The sequence below is a fragment of the Petromyzon marinus genome, assembly GCF_048934315.1.
Source record: "Petromyzon marinus isolate PM22_M1 ecotype Great Lakes invasive population chromosome 75 unlocalized genomic scaffold, UKy_Petmar_22M1.pri1.0 chr75_unloc.2, whole genome shotgun sequence".
Lineage (NCBI taxonomy): Eukaryota > Metazoa > Chordata > Hyperoartia > Petromyzontiformes > Petromyzontidae > Petromyzon > Petromyzon marinus.
In genome coordinates, this window is record NW_027422614.1 from 135,449 (window position 1) to 159,115 (window position 23,667).

General features: G+C 50.5%; 1 protein-coding gene across 2 annotated transcripts; it reads right to left on the reverse strand.

Moving 5' to 3' along the window:
* Nucleotides 1-4,844: 4,844 nt before the first annotated feature.
* Nucleotides 4,845-23,667, reverse strand: LOC142905259 (protein RER1-like). Of its 2 annotated transcripts, XM_076058457.1 has the most exons (8): nt 23,539-23,667; nt 23,383-23,493; nt 20,699-20,832; nt 17,922-18,026; nt 14,689-14,788; nt 13,151-13,229; nt 11,915-12,050; nt 4,845-7,349 (listed from the first exon to the last, which is right to left on the reverse strand). In XM_076058457.1, exons 3-8 carry the CDS (start codon nt 20,777-20,779, stop codon nt 7,260-7,262), a joined length of 591 nt encoding a protein of 196 aa, XP_075914572.1. In that variant the 5' UTR covers nt 20,780-20,832; nt 23,383-23,493; nt 23,539-23,667; the 3' UTR covers nt 4,845-7,259. The 2 variants fall into 2 exon arrangements, with proteins under 2 accessions (XP_075914572.1, XP_075914571.1); XM_076058456.1 differs by lacking the exon at nt 23,539-23,667 and having other exon boundaries at nt 20,699-20,782; nt 23,383-23,491.

The window sequence follows — 23,667 nt, forward strand, 5'->3', positions numbered from 1 at the left end:
CGCCTCCGGTTGATGGGAAGGCGAGCCCAAAGTAGCCTGGGGCTTACAGCTTCCCACACCTCACCGCCATGCTCCCACGCCCCCTTCATTCTTTTGGTAAGAAGAAGAGCCACACCCTGTTGTTTGGCAGTCTGCTGCCCCAGGTAGAGGACTGTCCACCCCTCATGGTGGCAGGAGCCAGAGCCGGTCCACCGGACCTCCTGAATGCCGCATAGATCCAGGCGGTACCGGTCCAGCTCCCGACAGAGGATTGGCAGCCACTCCTCCGCAGTGAGCGTTCGAACATTCCACGTGGCCATCCGTAGTGGCTTTTCGTTGTTTCTGGAGGAGCCCCGAGGGTAGAGATTCAATCTCCTGGCTCCGCCAAATGGGGTTTGGCCAGGAGACGTCATAGACGCCTGGCCCCCCGGGGCCTCCGGCACAAGCTTAATAATGAGATGTGTTAGACGTGGTATAGTGGTAATTTATTGAAGGTGGAGGGGTTACCAGCCCCTCGCACCCATCCAGAGCCCCCATTTAGCCGCTGTGGTGGTCACAGACGCCCTGAGGGGAAAGACCACTCGGAATTGGCCTTCCCCCCACAGCACTGTCCACGACAGCGTTGCCTGTCCGGCACCACGAGATCGGGGGTTGTTTTGCCGGACCCACTCACGCACTCACTCGCACAAACAGCCACCCACTCAGCCACCCACCCAGCCACCCACTCAGCCACCCGCTCAAACACCCACCCACCCACTCAGCCACCCGATCACACGCTCACACACCCACCCACTCAACCACCCGCTCACACGCTCCATCCACCGAGACAATCACCCACTCAGCCACCCACCCACTCACCCACTGAGACAATCACCCACCCACCCACCCACTCAGACAATCACTGAGACAATCACTGAGACAATCACCCACCCACCCATTCAGACAATCACTGAGACAATCACCCAACCACCCACTGAGACAATCACTGAGACAATCACCCACCCACCCACTGAGACAATCACTGAGACAATCACCCACCCACTGAGACAATCACTGAGACAATCACCGAGACAATCACCGAGACAATCACCGAGACAATCACACACCCACCCACTCAGACAATCACCGAGACAATCACCGAGACAATCACCGAGACAATCACCGAGACAATCACCGAGACAATCACCGACCCACTCACCCACTGAGACAATCACTGAGACAATCACTGAGACAACCACTGAAACAATCACTGAGACAATCACTGAGACAATCACCCACCCACTGAGACAATCACTGAGACAACCACTGAGACAATCACCCACTCACACACTGAGACAATCACTGAGACAATCACCCACTCACACACTGAGACAATCACTGAGACAATCACACACCCACCCACTCACACACTGAGACAATCACTGAGACAATCACTGAGACAATCACCGAGACAATCACTGAGACAATCACCGAGACAATCACCCACTGAGACAATCACTGAGACAATCACACACCCACCCACTCACACACTGAGACAATCACTGAGACAATCACTGAGACAATCACCGAGACAATCACCGAGACAATCACCGAGATAATCACCGAGACAATCACCCACTCACACACTGAGACAATCACTGAGACAATCACACACCCACCCACTCACACACTGAGACAATCACTGAGACAATCACTGAGACAATCACACACCCACCCACTCACACACCGAGACAACCACTGAGATAATCACTGAATCACCGAGACAATCACTGAGACAATCACTGAGACAATCACCGAGACAATCACCGAGACAATCACCCACTCACACACTGAGACAATCACTGAGACAATCACCGAGACAATCACCGAGACAATCACCGAGACAATCACACACCCACCCACTCAGACAATCACCGAGACAATCACCGAGACAATCACCGAGACAATCACCCACCCACTGAGACAATCACTGAGACAACCACTGAGACAATCACTGAGACAATCACCCACCCACTGAGACAATCACTGAGACAACCACTGAGACAATCACCCACTCACACAGAGACAATCACTGAGACAATCACTGAAACAATCACCCACTCACACACTGAGACAATCACTGAGACAATCACCGAGACAATCACCGAGACAATCACCCACTCACACACTGAGACAATCACTGAGACAATCACTGAGACAATCACACACCCACCCACCCACCCACTGAGACAATCACTGAGACAATCACCGAGACAATCACCGAGACAATCACCGAGACAATCACACACCCACCCACTCAGACAATCACCGAGACAATCACCGAGACAATCACCGAGACAATCACCGAGACAATCACCGACCCACTCACCCACTGAGACAATCACTGAGACAATCACTGAGACAACCACTGAAACAATCACTGAGACAATCACTGAGACAATCACCCACCCACTGAGACAATCACTGAGACAACCACTGAGACAATCACCCACTCACACACTGAGACAATCACTGAGACAATCACCCACTCACACACTGAGACAATCACTGAGACAATCACACACCCACCCACTCACACACTGAGACAATCACTGAGACAATCACTGAGACAATCACCGAGACAATCACTGAGACAATCACCGAGACAATCACCCACTGAGACAATCACTGAGACAATCACACACCCACCCACTCACACACTGAGACAATCACTGAGACAATCACTGAGACAATCACCGAGACAATCACCGAGACAATCACCGAGATAATCACCGAGACAATCACCGAGACAATCACCCACTCACACACTGAGACAATCACTGAGACAATCACACACCCACCCACTCACACACTGAGACAATCACTGAGACAATCACTGAGACAATCACACACCCACCCACTCACACACCGAGACAACCACTGAGATAATCACTGAATCACCGAGACAATCACTGAGACAATCACTGAGACAATCACCGAGACAATCACCGAGACAATCACCCACTCACACACTGAGACAATCACTGAGACAATCACCGAGACAATCACCGAGACAATCACCGAGACAATCACACACCCACCCACTCAGACAATCACCGAGACAATCACCGAGACAATCACCGAGACAATCACCCACCCACTGAGACAATCACTGAGACAACCACTGAGACAATCACTGAGACAATCACCCACCCACTGAGACAATCACTGAGACAACCACTGAGACAATCACCCACTCACACAGAGACAATCACTGAGACAATCACTGAGACAATCACCCACTCACACACTGAGACAATCACTGAGACAATCACCGAGACAATCACCCACTCACACACTGAGACAATCACTGAGACAATCACTGAGACAATCACACACCCACCCACTCACACACTGAGACAATCACTGAGACAATCACCGAGACAATCACCGAGACAATCACCCACTCACACACTGAGACAATCACTGAGACAATCACACACCCACCCACTCACACACTGAGACAATCACTGAGACAATCACTGAGACAATCACACACCCACCCACTCACACACCGAGACAACCACTGAGACAATCACTGAATCACCGAGACAATCACTGAGACAATCACTGAGACAATCACCGAGACAATCACCCACTCACACACTGAGACAATCACTGAGACAATCACACACCCACCCACTCACACACTGAGACAATCACTGAGACAATCACACACCCACCCACTCACACACTGAGACAATCACTGAGACAATCACTGAGACAATCACCCACCCACCCATTCAGACAATCACTGAGACAATCACCCAACCACCCACTGAGACAATCACTGAGACAATCACCCACCCACCCACTGAGACAATCACTGAGACAATCACCCACCCACTGAGACAATCACCGAGACAATCACAGAGACAATCACTGAGACAATCACCGAGACAATCACTGAGATAATCACTGAGACAATCACACACCCACCCACTCAATCACTGAGACAATCACCGAGACAATCACCGAGACAATCACTGAGACAATCACCCACCCACTCACCCACTGAGACAATCACTGAGACAACCACTGAGACAATCACTGAGACAATCACTGAGACAACCACTGAGACAATCACCCACCCACTCACACACTGAGACAATCACTGAGACAATCACCCACTCACACACTGAGACAATCACTGAGACAATCACACACCCACCCACTCACACACTGAGACAATCACTGAGACAATCACTGAGACAATCGCTGAGACAATCACTGAGACAATCACCGAGACAATCACTGAGACAATCACTCACTCACACACTGAGACAATCACTGAGACAATCACTCAGACAATCACACACCCACCCACTCACATACTGAGACAATCACTGAGACAATCACCGAGACAATCACTGAGACAACCACTGAGACAATCACACACCCACCCACTCACACACCGAGACAATCACTGAGACAATCACCGAGACAATCACCGAGACAATCACCGAGACAATCACCGAGACAATCACCGAGACAATCACTGAGACAATCCCCCACTCACACACTGAGACAATCACTGAGACAATCACACACCCACCCACACACTGAGACAATCACTGAGACAATCACTGAGACAATCACCGAGACAATCACCGAGACAATCACTGAGACAATCACACACCCACCCACTCACACACTGAGACAATCACTGAGACAATCACTGAGACAATCACACACCCACCCACTCACACACTGAGACAATCACCGAGACAATCACCGAGACAATCACCGAGACAATCACCGAGACAACCACTGAGACAACCACTGAGACAACCACTGAGACAATCACCGAGACAATCACACACCCACCTGGTGAGGCCCCTTTTATTCGATCGCCAGGGCCTCAAGACAACTTTTAGCAAAAACTGAATCCACGACCTCCCGGTGCTAAAATCGACTCGCACGGCCATTAGGACAGCGGTCCCCTTGTGTCTCACACCCCGTGTGTGTCTCACACCCCGTGTCTGACCGTGTGTGTGTGTCTCACCGTGTGTGTGTGTCTCACACCGTGTGTGTGTGTCTCACACCGTGTGTGTGTGTCTCACCGTGTGTGTGTCTCACTGTGTGTGTCTCACACTGTGTGTCTCACCGTGTGTGTGTGTCTCACTGTGTGTCTCACTGTGTGTGTGTGTCTCACACTGTGTGTGTGTCTCACTGTGTGTGTCTCACACCCTGTGTGTGTGTCACACCCTGTGTGTGTGTCACACTGTGTGTGTCTCACTGTGGGTGCCACTGTGTGTGTCTCACCGTGTGTGTCTGTGTGTGTGTCTCACTGTGTGTGTGTCTCACTGTGTGTGTCTCACTGTGTGTGTGTCTCACTGTGTGTGTGTCTCACTGTGTGTCTCACCGTGTGTGTGTGTCTCACTGTATGTCTCACTGTGTGTGTGTCTCACTGTGTGTGTGTCTCACACCGTGTGTGTCACCGTGTGTGTGTCTCATCGTGTGTGTGTCTCACCGTGTGTGTCTCACCGTGTGTGTGTGTGTCACCGTGTGTGTGTGTGTCACTGTGTGTGTGTGTCACTGTGTGTGTGTGTCACTGTGTGTGTGTCACTGTGTGTGTCTCACCGTGTGTGTCACTGTGTGTGTGTCTCACCGTGTGTGTGTGTCACCGTGTGTGTGTCTCACGCTGTGTGTGTCTCACACCCCGTGTCTCACCGTGTGTGTGTGTCTCACTGTGTGTCTCACTGTGTGTGTGTCTCACTGTGTGTGTGTCTCACACCGTGTGTGTCACCGTGTGTGTGTCTCATCGTGTGTGTGTCTCACCGTGTGTGTCTCACCGTGTGTGTGTGTGTCACCGTGTGTGTGTGTGTCACCGTGTGTGTGTGTCACTGTGTGTGTGTGTCACTGTGTGTGTGTCACTGTGTGTGTCTCACCGTGTGTGTCACTGTGTGTGTGTCTCACCGTGTGTGTGTGTCACCGTGTGTGTGTCTCACGCTGTGTGTGTCTCACACCCCGTGTCTCACCCCGTGTGTCTCTCTCTGTCTCCCCGTGTCTCCCCGTGACTCCCCGTGTCTCCAACTCTCTCCCCATGTCTCCCACTAACTCCCCATGTCCCCGTGTCTCCCTTTGTCTCCCCCCGTGTCTCCCTTTGTCTCTCCGTGTCTCCCCGTGTGTGTCTCTGCATGTCTGCGTGTCTCCCCGTGTTTATCTCCGTGTCTCTCCCCGTGTGTGTGTCTCTACGTGTGTGTGTCTCCGTGTCTCTACGTGTGTGTGTCTCTGTGTCTCTCCCTGTGTCTCTCCCCGTGCGTGTCTCTACGTGTGTGTGTCTCCGTGTCTCCCCGTGCGTGTCTCTACGTGTGTGTGCCTGTGTGTGTGTCTGTGTGTGTGTGTCTGCGTGTGTGTGTCTACGTGTGTGTGTCTGTGTGTGACCGTGTGTGTCTGTGTGTGTGTCTCCCCGTGTGTGTGTCTACGTGTGTGTGTGTCTGCGTGTCTCCGTATCTCTCCCCGTGTGTGTCTCCATGTCTCTCCCCGTCCCCGTGTGTCTCTCCCCGTGTGTCTCTCCCCGTGTGTGTGTGTGTCTCTGTGTGTGTGTGTGTGTCTCCCCGTGTGTGTCTACGTGTGTGTGTCTCCGTGTGTGTGTGTGTCTCTCTCCCCCTGTGTGTGTCTCTCCCTGTGTGTGTGTCTCTCCCCGTGTGTCTCCGTGTCTCTCCCCGTGTGTGTGTGTGTCTCTCCCCGTGTGTCTCTCCCCGTGTGTGTGTGTGTCTCTCCCCGTGTGTGTGTGTCTCTACGTGTGTGTGTCTCTCCCCGTGTGTCTCTGTGTCTCTCCCCGTGTGTGTGTCTCTCCCCGTGTGTCTCCGTGTCTCTCCCCGTGTGTGTGTGTCTACGTGTGTGTGTCTCTCCCCGTGGGTGTGTGTGTCTCTCCCCGTGTGTGTGTCTCTACGTGTGTGTGTGTGTGTCTCCGTGTCTCTCCCCGTGTGTGTGTGTGTCTCCGTGTCTCTCCCCGTGTGTGTGTGTGTGTCTACGTGTGTGTGTCTCTCCCCCCGTGTGTCTCCGTGTCTCTCCCCGTGTGTGTGTGTGTCTCTGTGTCTCCCCGTGTGTCTCCGTGTCTCTCCCCGTGTGTCTCCGTGTCTCCCCGTGTGTGTGTGTGTCTCCGTGTCTCCCCGTGTGTCTCCGTGTCTCTCCCCGTGTGTGTGTGCGTGTGTGTCTCCGTGTCTCTCCCCGTGTGTCTCCGTGTCTCCCCCCGTGTGTCCCCGTGTCTCTCCCCGTGTTGTCTCGGCGTGTCTCTAGCTGGCCACGACACGCCCCGTGTCCTCCTTCCCCCGGTAGCGAGTCTTGCCGTGCGTGAACGGGAGGTACCGGTACTTGATCATGTGCTGCAAGCACCATAGAGCACACGGACACAGACAAAGCAACACCGCACATAGCCTCATCAGACTGTAGGGGTAAGTGCTGAGTTAGCCAGCGAACAGCAGCAACAGCAGCAGGGCTGCCTATGGAGGCTACCGGGGGCACTGTGGGTCACACACAGAGGGGGTGGGTGGCCCAGCAGCACCACGCCCGGCCGTCTTTGTCTCTCCCCCAGTGGCTAGTGATGTTCACTACACCACCACCACCACTACAGCACCACTACACCACCACCACCACTACACCACTAGCACTACACCACCGCCACCACTACTACACCACCACTACACCACCACAACCACTACACCACCACTACACCACCACCACCGCTACACCAGGTCACTCATTTGAGGCCGAGTCGACCTAGGGGAGGCCCAGGGCGGGTTCAGATAATCGCTGTCACTGTGTGTGGTAATGTGTGTGTGTGTGTGTACACACAGTGTACACACAGTGTACACACACACACAGACACACATACATGGTACACACACACATAGTATACACACACACAGACACACAGATACACACACAGACACACACACACACACAGACACACACACACACAGACACACACAGATAGATGGTGTGGTGTAGCGAGTGTAGTGAGTGTAGTGGGGTGAGTGTGGTGAGTGTGGTGAGTGTAGTGTGGTGAGTGTAGTGAGTGTAGTGTAGTGAGTGTAGTGGGGTGAGTGTAGTGGGGTGAGTGTAGTGGGGTGAGTGTGGTGAGTGTAGCGAGTGTAGTGAGGTGAGTGTAGTGTAGTGTGGTGTGTGTGGTGAGTATGGTGAGTGTGGTGAGTGTGGTGTGGTGAGTGTGGTGAGTGTGGTGAGTGTGGTGAGTGTGGTGAGTGTGGTGAGTGTAGTGAGTGTAGTGAGTGTGGTGAGTGTAGTGAGTGTGGTGAGTGTAGTGTGGTGAGTGTAGTGTAGTGAGTGTGGTGAATGTGGTGAGTGTAGTGTAGTGAGTGTAGTGAGTGTAGTGTAGTGAGTGTGGTGAGTGTAGTGTGGTGTGTGTGGTGAGTGTGGCGAGTGTGGTGAGTGTAGTGTAGTGAGTGTAGTGTAGTGAGTGTAGTGAGTGGAGTGAGTGTAGTGTGGTGAGTGTGGTGAGTGTAGTGTGGTGAGTGTAGTGAGTGTGGTGAGTGTAGTGAGTGTAGTGAGTGTAGTGTGGTGAGTGTGGTGAGTGTGGTGAGTGTAGTGTAGTGAGTGTAGTGTAGTGAGTGTAGTGTAGTGAGTGTAGTGAGTGTAGTGTGGTGAGTGTGGTGAGTGTAGTGAGTGTAGTGTAGTGAGTGTAGTGTAGTGAGTGTAGTGAGTGTAGTGTGGTGAGTGTGGTGAGTGTGGTGAGTGTAGTGTAGTGAGTGTAGTGAGTGTAGTGTGGTGAGTGTGGTGAGTGTGGTGAGTGTAGTGAGTGTAGTGTGGTGAGTGTGGTGAGTGTGGTGAGTGTAGTGTAGTGACTGTAGTGTAGTGAGTGTGGTGAGTGTAGTATTGTGAGTGTGGTGAGTGTGGTGAGTGTGGTGAGTGTGGCGAGTGTAGTGAGTGTAGTGTGGCGAGTGTGTTGAGTGTGGTGAGTGTGGTGTGGTGAGTGTGGCGAGTGTAGTGTAGTGAGGAGTGTGGTGAGTGTAGTGTGGTGAGTGTGGTGAGTGTAGTGTAGTGAGTGTGGTGAGTGTGGTGAGTGTAGTGAGTGTAGTGTGATGAGTGTGGTGAGTGTGTTGAGTGTGTTGAGTGTGTTGAGTGTGGTGAGTGTGGTGAGTGTGTTGAGTGTGTTGAGTGTGTTGAGTGTGGTGAGTGTGGTGAGTGTGTTGAGTGTGTTGAGTGTGTTGAGTGTGTTGAGTGTGGTGAGTGTGGTGAGTGTGGTGAGTGTGGTGAGTGTGTTGAGTGTGTTGAGTGTGGTGAGTGTGGTGAGTGTGGTGAGTGTGGTGAGTGTAGTGAGTGTAGTGTGATGAGTGTGGTGAGTGTGTTGAGTGTGTTGAGTGTGTTGAGTGTGTTGAGTGTGGTGAGTGTGTTGAGTGTGTTGAGTGTGGTGAGTGTGTTGAGTGTGTTGAGTGTGTTGAGTGTGTTGAGTGTGTTGAGTGTGTTGAGTGTGTTGAGTGTGGTGAGTGTGGTGAGTGTGGTGAGTGTGTTGAGTGTGTTGAGTGTGGTGAGTGTGGTGAGTGTGTTGAGTGTGTTGAGTGTGTTGAGTGTGTTGAGTGTGTTGAGTGTGGTGAGTGTGGTGAGTGTGTTGAGTGTGGTGAGTGTGGTGAGTGTGGTGAGTGTGGTGAGTGTGTTGAGTGTGTTGAGTGTGGTGAGTGTGGTGAGTGTGGTGAGTGTGTTGAGTGTGGTGAGTGTGTTGAGTGTGTTGAGTGTGGTGAGTGTGGTGAGTGTGTTGAGTGTGTTGAGTGTGGTGAGTGTGGTGAGTGTGGTGAGTGTGTTGAGTGTGGTGAGTGTGGTGAGTGTGTTGAGTGTGGTGAGTGTGTTGAGTGTGGTGAGTGTGGTGAGTGTGGTGAGTGTGGTGAGTGTGGTGAGTGTGGTGAGTGTGTTGAGTGTGGTGAGTGTGGTGAGTGTGGTGAGTGTGTTGAGTGTGGTGAGTGTGTTGAGTGTGTTGAGTGTGGTGAGTGTGGTGAGTGTGGTGAGTGTGGTGAGTGTGTTGAGTGTGGTGAGTGTGGCGAGTGTAGTGTAGTGAGTGTAGTGAGTGTGGTGAGTGTGGTGAGTGTAGTGTGGTGTGGTGAGTGTAGTGTGATGAGTGTGGTGAGTGTGGCGAGTGTAGTGTGTTGAGTGTGTTGAGTGTGGTGTGGTGAGTGTGGTGAGTGTGGTGAGTGTGTTGAGTGTGGTGAGTGTGGTGAGTGTGTTGAGTGTGGTGAGTGTGTTGAGTGTGGTGAGTGTGGTGAGTGTGTTGAGTGTGGTGAGTGTGTTGAGTGTGGTGAGTGTGGTGAGTGTGTTGAGTGTGTTGAGTGTGTTGAGTGTGGTGAGTGTGGTGAGTGTGTTGAGTGTGTTGAGTGTGGTGAGTGTGTTGAGTGTGTTGAGTGTGGTGAGTGTGGTGAGTGTGTTGAGTGTGTTGAGTGTGTTGAGTGTGGTGAGTGTGTTGAGTGTGTTGAGTGTGGTGAGTGTGTTGAGTGTGTTGAGTGTGTTGAGTGTGGTGAGTGTGGTGAGTGTGTTGAGTGTGTTGAGTGTGTTGAGTGTGGTGAGTGTGGTGAGTGTGGTGAGTGTGTTGAGTGTGTTGAGTGTGTTGAGTGTGTTGAGTGTGGTGAGTGTGGTGAGTGTGTTGAGTGTGTTGAGTGTGTTGAGTGTGGTGAGTGTGTTGAGTGTGGTGAGTGTGTTGAGTGTGTTGAGTGTGTTGAGTGTGTTGAGTGTGTTGAGTGTGGTGAGTGTGTTGAGTGTGTTGAGTGTGGTGAGTGTGGTGAGTGTGTTGAGTGTGTTGAGTGTGTTGAGTGTGTTGAGTGTGTTGAGTGTGGTGAGTGTGGTGAGTGTGTTGAGTGTGTTGAGTGTGGTGAGTGTGGTGAGTGTGGTGAGTGTGGTGAGTGTGTTGAGTGTGTTGAGTGTGGTGAGTGTGGTGAGTGTGGTGAGTGTGGTGAGTGTGTTGAGTGTGGTGAGTGTGTTGAGTGTGTTGAGTGTGGTGAGTGTGGTGAGTGTGTTGAGTGTGTTGAGTGTGTTGAGTGTGGTGAGTGTGGTGAGTGTGTTGAGTGTGTTGAGTGTGGTGAGTGTGGTGAGTGTGGTGAGTGTGGTGAGTGTGTTGAGTGTGGTGAGTGTGGTGAGTGTGGTGAGTGTGTTGAGTGTGGTGAGTGTGTTGAGTGTGTTGAGTGTGGTGAGTGTGGTGAGTGTGGTGAGTGTGGTGAGTGTGTTGAGTGTGTTGAGTGTGGTGAGTGTGGCGAGTGTGTTGAGTGTGTTGAGTGTGGTGAGTGTGTTGAGTGTGTTGAGTGTGTTGAGTGTGGTGAGTGTGGTGAGTGTGTTGAGTGTGGTGAGTGTGGTGAGTGTGGTGAGTGTGTTGAGTGTGGTGAGTGTGGTGAGTGTGTTGAGTGTGTTGAGTGTGTTGAGTGTGGTGAGTGTGGTGAGTGTGGTGAGTGTGGTGAGTGTGGTGAGTGTGGTGAGTGTGGTGAGTGTGTTGAGTGTGTTGAGTGTGGTGAGTGTGGCGAGTGTGTTGAGTGTGTTGAGTGTGTTGAGTGTGGTGAGTGTGGTGAGTGTGGTGAGTGTGGTGAGTGTGTTGAGTGTGGTGAGTGTGGTGAGTGTGGTGAGTGTGGCGAGTGTGTTGAGTGTGGTGAGTGTGGTGAGTGTGGTGAGTGTGTTGAGTGTGTTGAGTGTGTTGAGTGTGGTGAGTGTGGTGAGTGTGTTGAGTGTGGTGAGTGTGGTGAGTGTGGTGAGTGTGGTGAGTGTGTTGAGTGTGTTGAGTGTGGTGAGTGTGTTGAGTGTGTTGAGTGTGTTGAGTGTGGTGAGTGTGTTGAGTGTGTTGAGTGTGGTGAGTGTGGTGAGTGTGGTGAGTGTGTTGAGTGTGGTGAGTGTGTTGAGTGTGTTGAGTGTGTTGAGTGTGGTGAGTGTGGTGAGTGTGGTGAGTGTGGTGAGTGTGGCGGTGTACCTTGATCTGCCTCTTCATGGTGATGCAGAACAGCAGCAGGAAGTACATGACCAGAATGGGCCAGAACACCGGCACATTGAAGGCATCGAAGCACGTGCACAGCATGGCCACCAGCACCGCCTTAGTGGCAGAGTACCTACACACAGACACACACACAGACACACACACACACAGACACACACACAGACACACACACACACAGACACACACAGACACACACACACACACACAGACACACACACACAGACACACACACAGATACACACAGACACACACACAGACACACACACATGCACAGACACACACACAGACACACACACACAGACACACACACACACACATAGACACACACACAGACACACACAGACACACACACAGATACACACACATACAGACACACCCACACAGACACACACAGACACACACACACATGAGTGAGTGAGTGAGTGTATGAGTGAGTGAATGTATGAGTGAGTGTATGAGTGAGTGAGTGTATGAGTGAATGAGTGTATGAGTGAGTGTATGATTGAGTGTATGAGTGAGTGAGTGTATGAGTGAGTGTATGAGTGAGTGAGTGTATGATTGAGTGAGTGTATGAGTGAGTGTATGAGTGAGTGACTGAGTGAGTGTATGAGTGAGTGACTGAGTGAGTGTATGAGTGAGTGTATGAGTGAGTGAGTGTATGAGTGAGTGAGTGAGTGTATGAGTGAGTGAGTGAGTGTATGAGTGAGTGCATGAGTGAGTGAGTGAGTGTATGAGTGTATGAGTGAGTGAGTGTATGAGTGAGTGAGTGTATGAGTGAGTGAGTGAGTGTATGAGTGAGTGTATGAGTGAGTGTATGAGTGAGTGAGTGTATGAGTGAGTGAGTGTATGAGTGAGTGAGTGAGTGTATGAGTGAGTGTATGAGTGTATGAGTGAGTGAGTGTATGAGTGAGTGTATGAGTGAGTGTATGAGTGTATGAGTGAGTGAGTGTATGAGTGAGTGAGTGAGTGTATGAGTGAGTGAGTGTATGAGTGAGTGTATGAGTGAGTGTATGAGTGAGTGAGTGAGTGTATGAGTGAGTGAGTGTATGAGTGAGTGTATGAGTGAGTGTATGAGTGAGTGAGTGAGTGTATGAGTGAGTGAGTGTATGAGTGAGTGTATGAGTGAGTGTATGAGTGAGTGAGTGAGTGTATGAGTGAGTGAGTGTATGAGTGAGTGTATGAGTGTTGCCTGTGACCATGTGAGTCTCTCACCAGAACTTGAACTCTGGTAACCTGCGGATGAACGGACGGAACTCCTCGTTCTGTTTCGTGGGCAGAGACGGCCCCTCGTCTAGACACACAGTCAGACAGACAGACACAGACAGACACAGACACACACAGACACACACACAGACAGACACACACAGTCACACACAGACACACACAGTCATACACACACAGTCACACACACACACAGACACACAGACACACACACACATACACACACAGACACACACACACACACACAGACACACACAGTCACACACACACATACACACAGACACACACATACATACACACACATACACACACAGACACACACACACACACAGGCACACACAGACACACACAGTCATACACACACAGTCACACACACACACAGACACACAGACACACACACACATACACACACAGACACACACACACACACACAGACACACACAGTCACACACACACATACACACAGACACACACATACATACACACACATACACACACAGACACACACACACACAGGCACACACAGACACAAACACACACACACACAGACATACACACAGACACACACATACATACACACAGACACACACATACATACACACACAGACACACACAGACACACACACACACACAGACACACACACACACACACAGACACACACACACAGACACACACACATACACACAGACACACACACACAGACACACACAGGCACACACAGACACAAACACAGACACAAACACAGACACACACACAGACACACACATACATACACACACATACATACACACACAGACACACACAGACACACACACACACACAGACACACACACACAGACACACACAGACACACACACACACACACACAGACACACACACACAGATACGTGTCTGTGTGGGATCGTGGGGTGAGCAGCGTGGGGTGAGCAGCGTGCGTGGTGAGGAGCGAGCGTGGTGAGGAGCGAGCGTGGTGAGGAGCGAGCGTGGTGAGGAGCGAGCGTGGTGAGCGTGTGGTGAGGAGCGAGCGTGGTGAGGAGCGAGCGTGGTGAGGAGCGAGCGTGGTGAGCGTGTGGTGAGGAGCGAGCGTGGTGAGGAGCGAGCGTGGTGAGGAGCGAGCGTGGTGAGGAGCGAGCGTGGTGAGCGTGTGGTGAGGAGCGAGCGTGGTGAGGAGCGAGCGTGGTGAGGAGCGAGCGTGGTGAGGAGCGAGCGTGGTGAGGAGCGTGCGTGGTGAGCAGCGTGCATGGTGAGGAGCGTGCGTGGTGAGCAGCGTGTGGTGAGGAGCGAGCGTGGTGAGGAGCGAGCGTGGTGAGGAGCGTGTGGTGAGGAGCGAGCGTGGTGAGGAGCGTGTGGTGAGGAGTGAGCGTGGTGAGGAGCGTGCGTGGTGAGCAGCGAGCGTGGTGAGGAGCGTGCGTGGTGAGCAGCGTGTGGTGAGCAGCGAGCTTTGTGAGCAGCGAGCGTGGTGAGCGTGTGGTGAGGAGCGAGCGTGGTGAGCGTGTGGTGAGGAGCGAGCGTGGTGAGGAGCGCTCACCAGAGTCCTCTGAGAAGGAGGGATCGGCCTTTGGAGAGAGGAAGGCGATGAAGAGATTCAAGTGGTAGATGCCAAGAGCGTAGGTGATGATGTACCAGCCCTGCAGACACCACACGCCTCAATAATTATAGCTCTCACCACTCACACTTCTCACTAAACTATTATAATAACACCAGGTCTACTCGCTAAAATATTATAATAACAGTCAGTCTACTCACTAAAGTATTATAACAGTCAGTCTACTCAATATAGTATTATAATAACACTCAGTCTACTCACTAAACTATTATAATAACACTCAGACTACTCACTAAAGTATTATAATAACACTCAGACTACTCACTAAAGTATTATAATAACAGTCAGTCTACTCACTAAAGTATTATAATAACACCCGGTCTACTCGCTAAAGTAATATAATGACACTCGGTCTACTCACTAAAGTATTATAATAACACTCACACTACTCACTAAAGTATTATAATAACACTCAGTCTACTCACTATAGTATTATAATAACACTCACACTTCTCACTAAACTATTATAATAACACTCAGAATACTCACTAAAGTATTATAATAACAGTCAGTCTACTCGCTAAAGTATTATAATAACACTCAGACTACTCACTAAAGTATTATAATAACTCAGACTACTCACTAAAGTATTATAATAACACTCAGACTACTCACTAAAGTATTATAATAACACTCAGACTACTCACTAAAGTATTATAATAACACTCAGACTACTCACTATAGTATTATAATAACACTCAGAATACTCACTAAAGTATTATAATAACACTCAGACTACTCACTAAAGTATTATAATAACACTCAGTCTACTCACTAGAGTATTATAATAACACTCACACTACTCACTAAAGTATTATAATAACACTCAGACTACTCACTAAAGTATTATAATAACACTCGGACTACTCACTAAAGTATTATAATAACACTCAGACTACTCACTAAAGTATTATAATAACAGTCAGTCTACTCGCTAAAGTATTATAATAACACTCAGACTACTCACTAAAGTATTATAATAACTCAGACTACTCACTAAAGTATTATAATAACACTCAGACTACTCACTAAAGTATTATAATAACACTCAGACTACTCACTAAAGTATTATAATAACACTCAGACTACTCACTATAGTATTATAATAACACTCAGAATACTCACTAAAGTATTATAATAACACTCAGACTACTCACTAAAGTATTATAATAACACTCAGTCTACTCACTAGAGTATTATAATAACACTCAGTCTACTCACTAAAGTATCTTAATAACACTCAGACTACTCACTAAAGTATTATAATAACACTCGGACTACTCACTAAAGTATTATAATAACACTCAGACTACTCACTAAAGTATTATAATAACACTCAGTCTACTCACCAGAGTATTATAATAACACTCAGACTACTAACTAAACTATTAAAATAACACTCAGTCTACTCGCTAAAGTATTATAATAACACTCAGACTTCTAACTAAAGTATTATAATAACACTCAGTCTACTCACTATAGTATTATAATAACACTAAGACTACTCACTAAAGTATTATAATAACACTCAGACTACTCGCTAAAGTATTATAATAACACTCAGTCTACTCACTAAAGTATTATAATGACACTCAGTCTACTCACTAAAGTATTATAATAACACTCAGACAACTCACTAAAGTATTATAATAACACTCAGACTACTCACTATAGTATTATAATAACACTCAGACTAGTCACTAAAGAATTATAATAACACTCAGACTACTCACTAAAGTATTATAATAACACTCAGTCTACTCACTAAAGTATTATAATAACACTCAGACTACTCACTAAAGTATTATAATAACACTCAGACTACTCACTAAAGTATTATAATAACACTCAGTCTACTCACTAAAGTATTATAATAACACTCAGTCTACTCACTAGAGTATTATAATAACACTCAGACTACTCACTAAAGTATTATAATAACACTCGGACTACTCACTATAGTATTATAATAACACTCAGTCTACTCACTAAAGTATTATAATAACACTCAGACTACTCACTAAAGTATTATAATAACACTCAGTCTACTCACTAAAGTATTATAATAACACTCAGAGACTCTCAGGAGAGACTGGTAGTGAGTGGTGAGTGAGTGGTGAGTGGTGAGTGAGTGGTGAGTGAGTGGTGAGTGAGTGAATGAGTGAGTGTATGAGTGAGTGTATGAGTGAGTGTATGAGTGAGTGAGTGTGTGAGTAAGTGAGTGTATGAGTGAGTGAGTGTACGAGTGAGTGAGTGTATGAGTGAGTGAGTGTATGAGTGAGTGAGTGTATGAGTGAGTGAGTGAGTGTATGAGTGAGTGAGTGTATGAGTGAGTGAGTGTATGAGTGAGTGTATGAGTGAGTGAGTGTATGAGTGAGTGTATGAGTGAGTGGTGAGTGAGTGTATGAGTGAGTGTATGAGTGAGTGAGTGTATGATTGAGTGTATGAGTGAGTGAGTGTATGAGTGAGTGTATGAGTGAGTGAATGAGTGAGTGAATGAGTGAGTGTATGAGTGAGTGTATGAGTGAGTGAGTGTATGAGTGAGTGTATGAGTAAGTGTATGAGTGGTGAGTGAGTGAGTGGTGAGTGAGTGTATGAGTGAGTGTATGAGTGAGTGTATGAGTGAGTGAGTGGTGAGTGAGTGAGTGAGTGTATGAGTGAGTGAGTGTATGAGTGAGTGAGTGTATGAGTGAGTGTATGAGTGAGTGAGTGTATAAGTGAGTGAGTGTATGAGTGAGTGTATGAGTGAGTGAGTGAGTGTATGAGTGAGTGGTGAGTGAGTGGTGAGTGAGTGGTGAGTGAGTGGTGAGTGAGTGTATGAGTGAGTGTATGAGTAGTGAGTGAGTGGTGAGTGAGTGAGTGGTGAGTGAGTGGTGAGTGAGTGAGTGAGTGTATGAGTGAGTGTATGAGTGAGTGTATGAGTGAGTGGTGAGTGAGTGGTGAGTGAGTGGTGAGTGAGTGGTGAGTGAGTGTATGAGTGAGTGTATGAGTAGTCAGTGAGTGGTGAGTGTATGAGTGAGTGAGTGTATGAGTGAGTGTATGAGTGAGTGAGTGTGTGAGTGAGTGAGTGTATGAGTGTATGAGTAGTGAGTGAGTGGTGAGTGAGTGAGTGGTGAGTGAGTGGTGAGTGACTAGGAGGGTCCCCCACCACCCACCTGCTTGACGTAGACTCGGAGCAGGTAAAGCAGCGCTAGGATGGCCGTGGTGACCCAGCGGGCAGGGATGTGGGGAGTGGAGCGATCCAACACCGACTGGTACAGCTGCACACACACAGACACACAAAGACAAAGATCCCCCATATAGCCTTAACAGACTCTAGGGGCAAGTGCTGTTAGCGAGCAGCACCTATGAAGGCCGGAATGGTACACGAGGGGGTGGGTGGCCAGCACCACGCCCGACCGCCTTTGTCTCCCTCGTGGCAATGTTTACACACCGCACCAGCTACTCATTTGAGGCTGAGTCGACCTAGGGGAGGGCCCGGGACCGGTTCAGATAATCGTCACTGGTGTTGGCCGTGAGCGGGAATCGAACCCGGGTCGCCAGGTTCATAGCGCAGCGTAGCGCTAACCACTACACATAGACACACACAGACACACAGATATACACACACACAGAGACACACACATATATATACATACACACATATATACACACATACACACACAGTGTACACACACAACAATAAAAACCGCCATTCGCCACTAAGTGGCGGTGACGTCACCACGACGCTTGTGCCAGGCTATGTGCACCCTGAGGCCACGTGAAGTGTCGAACGCCCGCTGGCAGGAGGTCACGGGGCAGACCCAGGTGCCACGGGTCGACTGACTGAGATGACTGGCTGGTGCACCACCTGTGCCCCCTACTGTGCCAACCTGCTGTGCTTTAGCCACCCGGCGCTCCGCTCATTGTTCTGAGCGTCGCTCCTCCGCCCTCCGTTGTTGTTGGAGGGCGACTGCCTCCACCTGCCCAGTAGCGTCCTTCACGAGCCTCCTCCACAGAGGCCGATCTTGACACCGCTGGTACCAGTCATCGGCAAGTCCACTCAGCTCCACGTCCTCCTGTACCACATCACTCCATCTCTTCTCTAGCCCGTGCCGCGCCCGCTTAGCCCCCTCGATTCGGCTGAACAAAAGCTGTTTCAGCATGCGGTGGCTGGGCATGCGGGCTACGTGACCCAGCCAACGCAGCCTTGCCCGCCGGAGGAGCTCACCAATGGGACCTTGCCCAGATCTTTCAAGGATTTGTGAGCTCCTCACACAATCCAGTCTGGTTAAACCCAGGATGGATCGTAGGCAGGCCAGCCTAAATGTTTCCAACCGGCGAAGATGTTCCATTAGGGGGGTCCACGTTTCGCAAGCGTAGAGAAGGGAGGGAATGACCGTGGCCGAGAAGACCCGAAGCTTAGTGCGGAGCGACAGACCAGGTAGCTTCCACCACACAGCGTTACACAACCGATGAAAAGATATTGCCGCTCGACTCATTCGGAGTGAGACCTCTGCTGTTAAACCGGAGCCGGTCATAAGCACAGATATATATACACACACACACACAGACACATACATACAGACATACAGACACACGCACACAGACAATGGCGGAGCCAGGATTTTCAGGAAGGGGGGCAATCCCTCCAGCAATGAAAAATGACAGAGGAGTTGTTAGTAAGGAGTTGTTAGTAAGGAGCTGTTAGTAAGCAAAAAAATTGCTAGTAAGTAAGGAGTTGTTAGTAAGGACTTGTCCCTTGCTTTTTATTCTACGTGTGCGGTGGTGGTGCTGTACCATCACCACCGAGATGGTGGTGATGGTGGTGGTAGTACACCACCACCATCACCACCGGGGTGGTGGTGGTGGTGGTGGTAGTACGTCACCACCATCACCACCGGGGTGGTGGTGGTGGTGGTGGTAGTACGTCACCACCATCACCACCGGGGTGGTGGTGGTGGTGGTAGTAGTACATCACCACCATCATTACCGGGGTGATGGTGGTGGTGGTTGTAGTACATCACCACCATCATTACCGGGATGGTGGTGGTGGTAGTAGTACCTCACCACCATCACCACCGGGGTGGTGGTGGTGATAGTACGTCACCACCACCATCACCACCGGGGTGGTGATGGTGGTACATCATGATGGTGGTGGTAGGTCACCACCACCGGGATGGTGATGGTGGTGGTGGAGTGGTGATGGTGGTGGTAGTACGACACCACCACCACCACCCCGGTGGTGGTGATGGTGGTGGTACGTCACCACCATCACCGAGGTTGTGGTGATGGTGGTGATGGTGGTACGTCACCACCACCACCACCGGGGTGGTGATGGTGGTAGTGGTGGTGATGGTGGTGATGGTGGTAGTGGTGGTGATGGTGGTAGTACGTCACCACCACCAGCACCGAGGTTGTGGTGGTGGTGGTAATGGTGGTGGTACGTCACCACCACCGGGGTGGTAGTGGTGATGGTGGTGGTGGTGGTACGTCACCACCACCACCGAGGTTGTGATGATAGTGATGGTGGTGGTACGTCACCACCACCACCACCGAGGTTGTGATGATAGTAATGGTGGTGGTACGTCACCACCACCACCACCACCGGGGTGATGGTGGTGGTGGTGATGGTGGTGGTAGTGGAAGTAGTACGTCACCACCACCACCACCGACGTTGTGGTGATGGTGGTGATAGTGGTAGTGGTGGTGATGGTGGTGGTAGTGGTAGTACGTCACCACCACCACCACCGGGGTGGTGATGGTGGTAGTGGTGGTGATGGTGGTAGTGGTGGTGATGGTGGTAGTGGTGGTGATGGTGGTAGTACGTCACCACCACCACCACCGGGGTGGTGATGGTGGTAGTGGTGGTGATGGTGATGGTGGTGGTGATGGTGGTGGTGGTAGTGGTAGTACGTCACCACCACCACCGGTGCCGCGCTGACGGCCTCACCTGGCCGAGGCGAGTGAAGAAGCGAACGAGGTGCGACGGGCCGCCCCTCAGCGCCTCGCCACTGCTATCTCCCTCCGACATGGCCTGCGGGGGGTCACGAGGGGTCACGAGGGGTCACCAGGGGGTCACGGCCTCTGCGGAAGGTGGGGGAGGGAGGTTAAAGGTCTTAGGAAGGAGTTCCAGCGGGGTTCAAGGGACTAAGGGTCAAAGGTTAACACAAGTAGGGCCCACGAGTACTTGAACCCCCGAGTAACCCCTGACCCCCGCCCCTGAGTAACCCCTGACCCCCGAGTAACCCCTGACCCCCGAGTAACCCCCTGACCCCCGTCCACACTTCCGCAGGGGGTCCCATCCGCGCGGTTCCGCGTTTGGCGCGGCCTAGCGCGGGCTTCAACCCGGCTGAGCCCGCGCTCGCCTGGCGGCGCTGCCCCTTCCCCCTCTCCCATCCCCGCGGCCACACAGAGCAAGAGGGGGGGGGGGTTCTGATAACCGAGGCCTGCAGTTACCGGCTCTGTGTGTGTCTGTGTGTCTGTGTATGTGTCTGTGTGTGTGTGTGTCTGTCTGTGTGTGTCTGTGTGTGTGTCTGTGTGTGTGTCTCTGTGTGTCTGTGTGTGTGCCTGTGTGTGGCTCTGTGTGTGTCTCTGTGTGTGTCTGTGTCTGTGTGTCTGTGTGTGTGTGTCTGTGTGTGTCTCTGTGTGTGTCTCTGTGTGTCTGTGTCTCAGTGTCTCAGTGTGTGTGTGTCTGTGTGTGTCTCAGTGTATGTCTCTCTGTGTCTCAGTGTGTCTCAGTGTGTGTGTGTCTGTGTGTGTCTCAGTGTGTGTGTGTCTGTGTGTCTATGTGTGTGTGTCTGTGTGTCTATATGTGTGTGTGTCTGTGTGTGTCTCAGTGTGTGTCTCTCTGTGTCTGTGTGTCTGTGTGTGTCTCAGTGTGTGTCTCTCTGTGTGTGTCTCAGTGTGTGTCTCAGTGTGTGTGTGTGTGTCTGTGTGTATCTCAGTGTGTCTCTGTGTGTGTCTGTGTGGCTCTGTGTGTCTCAGTGTGTGTCTCTGTGTGTCTCAGTGTGTGTGTCTCTGTGTGTGTGTCTCAGTGTGTCTCTCTCTGTGTGTCTCAGTGTGTGTCTCTCTCTGTGTGTCTCTCTGTGTGTGTGTGTCTATGTGTGTGTGTGTCTCAGTGTGTGTGTGTCTCAGTGTGTGTGTGTCTCAGTGTGTGTGTGTCTCAGTGTGTGTCTCAGTGTGTGTCTCAGTGTGTGTCTCAGTGTGTGTGTGTCTCTGTGTGTGTCTTTGTCTTTGTCTCTGTGAGCGTCTCTGTGAGCGTCTCTGTGTGTCTCTCTCTGTGTCTGTCTCTGTGTCTGTCTCTGTGTCTGTCTCTGTGTCTGTCTCTGTGTCTGTCTCTGTGTCTGTCTCTGTGTAATTATGTCTCTGTGTGTGTGTCTCTGTGTGTGTGTCTATGTGCGTGTGTTTCTGTGTGCGTGTGTCTCTGTGTGTGTGTCTATGTGTGTCTCTGTGTGTGTGTGTCTATGTGTGTGCGTCTCTGTGTGTGTGTGTCTCTGTGTGTGTGTGTCTCTGTGTGTGTGTCTCTGTGTGTGTGTCTCTGTGTGTCTCTCTGTGTGTGTGTCTCTGTGTGTCTCTCTCTGTGTGTGTCTCTGTGTGTCTCTCTCTGTGTCTCTCTCTGTGTGTCTCTGTGTGTGTGTGTCTCTGTGCGTCTCTCTCCGTGTGTGTCTCTGTGTGTGTCTCTGTGCGTGTCTCCTTGTGTGTCTCAGTGTGTGTGTCTCAGTGTGTGTGTCTCTCTGTGTGTGTCTCAGTGTGTGTGTCTCTGTGTGTGTCTCTCTGTGTGTCTCTCTCTCTCTGTGTGTGTGTCTCAGTGTGTCTGTGTGTCTCTCTCTGTGTGTGTCTCCGTGTGTGTCTCTGTGTGTGTCTCTCTGTGTCTCTCTGTGTGTGTCTCTCTCTCTGTGTGTCTCTCTCTCTCTCTGTGTCTCTCAGTGTCTCTCAGTGTCTCTCTCTCTCAGTGTGTGTCTCTCTTAGTGTGTGTCTCTCTCTCTGTGTCTCGCTCTCTGTGTCTCTCTCTCTGTGTCTCTCTCAGTGTGTGTCTCTCTGTGTGTCTCTCTGTGTGTCTCTGTGTGTCTCTCTCTCAGTGTCTCTGTCTCTCTCTGTGTCTCTCTGTGTGTCTCTCTGTGTCTCTCTCTGTCTCTCTCTCTGTGTCTCTCTCTGTGTCTCTCTCTGTGTGTCTTTTCATCTCAGTGTCTCTCTGTGTCTCTCTCTCTGTATGTCTTTCTCTGTGTCTCTCTCTGTGTGTGTCTCTCTCTCTCAGTGTCTCTGTGTGTGTCTCTCTCTCTCTCAGTGTCTCTCTCTGTGTCTCTCTCTCTGTCTCTCTCTGTCTCTCTCTGTCTCTCTCTCTGTCTCTCTCTGTGTCTCTCTGTCTCTCTCTCTGTCTCTCTCTCTGTGTCTCTCTCTCTGTGTCTCTCTCTCTGTCTCTCTCTCTCTCTCTGTCTCTCTCTGTGTCTCTCTCTCTGTCTCTCTCTCTGTCTCTCTCTCTGTCTCTCTCTCTCTCTGTGTCTCTCTCTGTGTCTCTCTCTCTCTCTCTGTGTCTCTCTCTGTCTCTCTCTCAGTCTCTCTCTCTCTCTCAGTGTCTCTCTCCTCCTACCTCCTCCATCCTACACCTCCTCTTGAGTCTCTGCTCCAGCCTCCTACCTCGTCGTGGTCTCCCTCGTCCGGCTGCTGCTGCTGCTACCTCCTCCTCCTCCTTCCCGTCAGAGAAGCTCGCAGCAGCTTCGGCTCGAGCAGCAGTAGCAGCAGCTGCACCTTCGTCAGCTCCTTCACCTTCTTCACCTTCTTCAGCAGCTGCACCTTCGTCAGCTCCTTCACCTTCTTCAGACAGCTACAGCAGCTGCACCTTCTCCACCTTCTTCAGCTTCTCCACCTTCTTCAGCTTCTCCACCTTCTTCAGCAGCTCCACCTTCTTCAGCAGCTGCACCT